This window comes from Carlito syrichta, unplaced genomic scaffold (genome assembly GCF_000164805.1).
Source record: "Carlito syrichta isolate Samal-C Ts95f unplaced genomic scaffold, Tarsius_syrichta-2.0.1 Scaffold309007, whole genome shotgun sequence".
Taxonomy (NCBI): Eukaryota; Metazoa; Chordata; class Mammalia; order Primates; family Tarsiidae; genus Carlito; species Carlito syrichta.
In genome coordinates, this window is record NW_007253103.1 from 336185 (window position 1) to 342531 (window position 6347).

Genomic DNA, 6347 nt, shown 5'->3' on the forward strand with positions numbered 1-6347 from the left:
AAAAGATTTTATTGTAGAGATGAGGTCTCGCCAAGTTGCCCAGGCGGGTCTCGAACCCGCAGCCTCAGGCAGTCCACTCACCTCAGCCTCCCAAAGGTGCGGGATTACGGGCTGAGCCACCGAGCCCGGCTTGGATTGTTTTTGATTCTTGGTTTTCAGGGGCTTCTTTTCTACCTGTGAGTAAAGGGGGAGGTAGCAGAAGAGCTGTTTCCCTTCTGAGGAAGCCTCAGAGTGGACCCTGTTTCCAGGACCCTAAGGAGGTGCCCTTTGGAACATATTTGAAAACCATTCAGGCTGTTAGCAGAGGTTCAGCTTTGTGTGGTAGTTGAAGAAGGGTGCAAAGTGGATCTTATAGCTTAATAATTGGTTCTTAGGCTATTGGGGTTTCTTGTTTGTATGCACTGGTACTGTTCTTAAAAACTGTATGGAAATGAAATGCCGGCTGGGCTTGATGGCTCAGCCTGTAATCCCAGCGCTTTGGGAGGCCGAGGTGAGTGGATTGCCTGGGCCCGCGGGTTTGAGACCCGCCTGGGCAACTTGGCGAGACCTCATCTCTACAATAAATAAAAAATTAGCCAGGCGTGGTAGTGCGCGCCTGTAGTTCCAGCTACTTGGAAGGCTGAGGCGGAAGGATTGCCGGAGCCCAGCAGGTCGAGGCTGCGGTGGCTGGGAACGGCCACTGCACTCCAGTCTGGGTGACAGAGTGAGACTCCAACTCAAAAAAAAAAAGAAATGAAATGCCTCTTAAATCCTGCTTTTACATTAGGAGTAATATTTACTGAACCACAGTGAACTATTTTTTTTTTAATGCTGAGTTTACCCTGTTTCTTTTTTTTGCTTTTTGAGTTGGAGTCTTACTCCATCACCCAGGCTGGAGTACAGTGGCACGCTTACGGCCACCCCAGCATCGACCTGCTGGGCTCCGCTATCCTGCTGCCTCAGCCTTCCAAGTACCTGGGACTACAGGCGTGCGCCACCATGCCCGACTGATTTTTGGTTTATTGTAGAGATGTGGTCTCGCCAAGTTGCCCAGGTGGTCTCAAACCTGTGGGCTCAGGCAATCCTTTCACCTCGGCCTCCCAAAGTCATGGGATTATAGATGTGAGCCACCGTGCCTGGCTGTTTTTTGTTTTTTTTTTTAATTAAAGAAATTAATTAATTTTTAGAGACAGGGTTTCACTATATTGTCCAGGCTGGCCTAAAACTCCCTGGACTCGAGCGATTTTCCTGCCTCAGCCTCGCTAGTAACTGTAACTACGGATGTGCAACATGCTACCCTGTTTCTTTTAAAATGTGAATCAGATGTCCTTGCTTTATATTGCACTTGCTTTTTGGCGCTACACCTGTTTCCTGAGTAACTTGGGTTAGTGAAGTGACTTTAGGATTCAATCACCTAAATATGTCAGTTAGGTTGAAATTCATTAGGAATAATAGCAGATCAGGATATTTTAGGATAATATGAATTATGGGAATGACAGAGAAATTCATTTGACATACAGTGACAGAAAACTACCTGGATTCCAGAGGGACCACCAGTATAAAATGATTGGGTTTTGAATTGATAATGCTGGTACTTTGAGATGTAAATGTCAGGAAGTCAGCAAAGAATTCATCTTGGTATGAGGGCGTGGCCAGATGAAATAAGGACAGTGATGGCTAGTTGTGATGGCTCACGCCTGTAATCCCATCACTTTAGTAGGCTGAGGTGGGAGGATTGCTTGAGCCTAGGAATTCAAGACTAGTCTGGGTAACGTAGCAAGACCTCGTCTCCACAAAAAATCCCCCAAAATAAGATGATGATTATATCCCCCAAAATAAGAGTATAGGCACATGCCTATAGTCTCACCTGCTTGGGAGTGAGGCAGAAGGATTGCCTGAGCCCAGGAGGTCAAGGCTTCAGTGATTCCCGCCACTGCACTCCAGCCTGGGTAATGGAGTGAGATTCTGACTCAAAAAAAAAAGAAAGAAATAAGGACAATGATTAAACACCTAAGGGGCTTGGGTTTGGTGAGAGAAGTGACTTGATATTCTTATGGATTAATTAAGGACTAAGATGAAATTACTTATTAACTTTTTCATCTCCCACAGTGGATTAGAATATAACAGAGCCAAACATGGACATCTGTATCATCTCTCCAGTCACCGCTGTTAAAAGTTTACATGTCTCTTTTAAATTTTTCTGTGCATGACTGTATGACACATACATATGCATATAAATATGGTTTTAAAAACACCGATTCGTTCATATTTTAGAAAATGTTTCTCAACTTGCTTTTTGGACTAATAACATGTCTTGGAGTTCTTCCACTTCAGCACATGATACATCCTCTTCATTTTAAATTACTGTATAGTCCCTCATAATATGAATAACAGTTTAATCATTCCTTTATTAATTACTTAAATGGAATTAAATTGATTAAAATGGTCTAAATTTCGTTGCTGCTAAAATTCCCTTGCTCCCCAAGAGGCCGTAACTAGTTTAGATAGCAATATTATCTAATTGGACACTTTCAGTTCTTTGGCTTCCAGTTGTTAAATACTAAATTGTGGCCATTTTGATGCTGTGCTGTAACCTTGAAGATGGTCTTTTGGAAGGCGATGTAAATCCTGTGGCTCCTGCTCTGTGTCACCAGGTGCTTTCTGATAGTGCTGTGGCCTCAGCTGTGCACCTGCCCCACTGTCCCTACCAGTAGAGATCTTGTTTTCTGCTTGACAAGTTGATAAGTGCTCACTTGTGGTTTTTGGTACACATCTTTGGCTGCTGCATTGGTGTGTATGGAGAGTGTATTTAGGTCTATGTGGGCAAGAATCTGTCTAAGTAGTCCATCCATATGTTCGTGGTTCTACAATTTTTCTGTAAAGCATGCATAAATAATACACATCTGTGAGTATTTTATGGTTTAACGTAGAGGGGATGTCTTATTGAATGGAATTTTTATTTATGTTGGCTTTTTTAAAAGGTCTGAGTATATTCTTATTTCATTACAGATAGGTGATCTTCAGCTTTGCAAACTGGACGAGCTAGATTGCTTAATAAAAGGAATTTTATACATTGACTCAGTTGGATTTAATGGACGGTCACAGTGCTATTACTTTGAAAACCCTGCTGATTCTGAAAAATGTCAGAAGTTACCATTTGATTTGAAAAATCCATACCCTCTGCTTTTGGTGAACATTGGCTCAGGAGTTAGCATCTTAGCAGTATATTCCAAAGATAATTACAAGCGTGTCACAGGTACCAGGTAAATCTTTCATTTAGAAGTCATTGTTTATTCTTAATATCATAATAGGTTAATTAAGTTTTCAGGCACTGCATGCAACTATACCTTCAAGGACATGTTAAAATTATGAAAAAAATGCAAGTTTTTCTAAGATTATGTAAACAAATGCCTCTCTTTGAAAATTCTGATTTTATGACCTACTTTTCTTTAATCTCTGTTGCTCAAGATTTTATTACCATAGGTGTTTCATAAAATATAGCATCACTCATTGTAGCCTTTGCCCTCAAGATAGTTTATGGTGAGCATATACGAAGTAGCCCAGGTTACTAGGTAGCACCTATAAGGAAAAGGCAAGGGAAAAGTCACAGCTTTGAAACTTGTATAGATGTTATACTTATGTGTATGTACGTACATACACACATACACATATGTGGCTAGAGGATATGATCTAGAAGGATAGGATATAGAAGCTGAGGTTACTGATCAGTAGAAAAATGACTGGGGGAGGATAGTTTGAAAAGAGAGGAGTAGGCGGAAGAAGAGAATGAATATGCTTTGACTTAAGGATTAGTGGTCATTTGAGGAAAAATAAAGGTCTGGGGTTTGGGATAAATAAGTTTTTAAAACAGGCATGAGTTTAAGAATGGGAAGAGTAATTTTGGGGGAGAAAACTCATTACTGGAGGAGTGTGATGGGGTGGGGTGGGGGACTGATGAACCGGGCTGACAAAGCACTTGGATGAGAAAGCTCACCGGAGAGGGACAGGGTGTGTTGGGCTGATTTGCATCTGAGGTTCTTCATGCTCAGCAGCCAGCCAACTTGCATGGAATGCCCGCAGGAAGGTGGGCCCTACATTTTGCCACTTGGCTTGTTGTTCCCGTGAATGTGTATCTTCCAGATGTGTATCAGGCATTTCGTTTCTCCACGTATTTATTTCCTCCCAGTGTCATTTGCATTTGCATGATTGGGTTGAGGAACGAGTGGATTGATACATGAATGTGGTTTGGGGGACCATACATGTTACTATTTTATTTCTTTTTAAAAAAAATACTGTAATACTGTGTTGTTTGTTTTTAATCCCAGTCTCGGAGGAGGAACATTTTTTGGTCTCTGCTGTCTTCTCACTGGCTGCACCACTTTTGAAGAAGCTCTTGAAATGGCCTCTCGTGGAGATAGCACCAAAGTGGATAAACTAGTGCGGGACATTTATGGTGGGGACTATGAGAGGTTTGGCTTGCCAGGCTGGGCTGTGGCTTCAAGGTAAGAGTGTGTGTGTGTTCTAAGAAATACATGTGTAAAATATTAATGTTAGGCATTCTTAAAAACATTTAGTGAAATGCAATTTACATGTGATAGGCTGAGAGTGGTGGCTCATGCCTGTAATCCCAGCACTTTGGTAGGCTAAGGTGGGAGGATTGCTTGAGCCAGGGAATTCTGGGCAATATAGTAAGACCTTGTCTCTACAAAAAATAAAAAAATAGCCAGGTGTGGTAGTATTCACTTGTCCCAGCTACTTGGGAGGCTGAGGCAGAAAGACTCCCTGAGCCTAGGAGGTCAAGGCTGCGGTGAGCCATGATTGTGCCAATGCACTCCAGCCAGGGCAACAGAGTGAGACCCCAACTCAAAACAAAACAAAACAATGTACATGCTATAAAGTCACCTTTTTCATGTGTACAATTTAGTGATTTCTGCAACCATTACCATAATCCCATTTCAGAATATTTTCATCATACTAGAAAGAAACTTTATATCCATTAGCTGCCATGTTCCACACTCCACCCCAGCCCCTGCCAAACACTAATTTTATTTCTCTCTGTAGGTTTGCCTGTTCCCTGTTCTGAACATTGCATATAAATGATATCATACAATAAATATATGCTCTTGTGATTGCTTCTTTTACTTAGCATAGTGTTTTCAGGGTTCATTCAGGTTATACCATGAATCAGTACTTTATTCCCTTTTATTGCCAATAATATTGTATCATATAGGTATACCACATTTTATCTGTTTATCAGTTGATGAACTTTCAGGTTGTTTTCACTTTTTGGTTATTATGAATAATGTTGAACATTTGTGTATAAATGTTTGTGTGCACATATATTTTTAATTCCCTTATGTATATACCTAGAAGTGGAATTGCTGGGTCATATGGTAGCTTTATGTTTAGTCTTCTGAGGAACAACTAGACTGTTTTCCAAAATGGTTATACTGTTTTGTAATCCTAACAATTTATGAGAGTTTAAATTTCTCATCTCGCCGGGCTCAGTGGCTCAGCCTGTAATCCTGCGCCTTTGGGAGGCTGAGGTGAATGGATTGCCTGAGCCCACAGGTTCGAGACCCGCCTGGGCAGTGAGACCTCATCTCTACAATAAATCAAAAAATCAGTGGGGCGTGGTAGTACATGCCTGTAATTCCGGCTACTTGGAAGGCTGAGGTAGAAGGATCGCCGGAGCCCAGCAGGTCGAGGCTGTGGTGGCCAGGAGCGGCCACTGCACTCCAGTCTGGGCGACAGTGAGACTCTAACTCAAAAAAAAAAAAAAAATTTCTAATCTACACTTTTTAGTGTCTGTCTTCTTGGTTTCAGCTGTCTTAATAGGTGTGAAGTAATATCTCATTGTGGTTTTGATTTGTATTTCCCTGATGACTAATGGTGACTATCGTTTTTTTTTTTTTGTTAAGTGATGCAATCATAGCTCACTGCAGCCTCCAACTCCACTCAAGTGATCCTCACATTTCAGCCTCTTGAGGCTAGGACTATGGCATGCATCACCATGTCTGGCGAATTTTTAAATTTTTTGTAGAGATGTGGTCTGGCTTTGTTGCTCAGACTTGTCTCCAATTCCTGGCCTCAAGTGATCCTCCCACCTCTGTCTCCTTGCAAGAGCCACCATGCACCTGGCCAAACAATTTTTCATGTGCTTATTGGCCATTTGTCTGTAGCCTTTGGAGAAATATCAGCTCAAGTCTTTTTGTTTTTTTGAGTTGGAGTCTCACTCTGTCGCCCATACTGGGGTGCAGTGGCCGCTCCCGGCCACCGCAGCCTCGACCTGCTGGGCTCCGGCAATCCTTCCAAGTAGCTGGAACTACAGGCGCGTGCTACCACACCCAGCTAATTTTTGATTTATT

At 42.0% G+C, this 6347-nt stretch overlaps 1 protein-coding gene across 1 annotated transcript in view; it reads left to right on the forward strand.

The window, feature by feature from the left end:
* PANK2 (pantothenate kinase 2) overlaps positions 1-6347 on the forward strand; it is a 33135-nt gene that overhangs the window by 17550 nt on the left and 9238 nt on the right. The window contains 2 exon segments of the mRNA XM_021716836.1: positions 2989-3242; positions 4305-4481. Of these exon segments, the coding sequence (XP_021572511.1) occupies positions 2989-3242; positions 4305-4481 (431 nt within the window).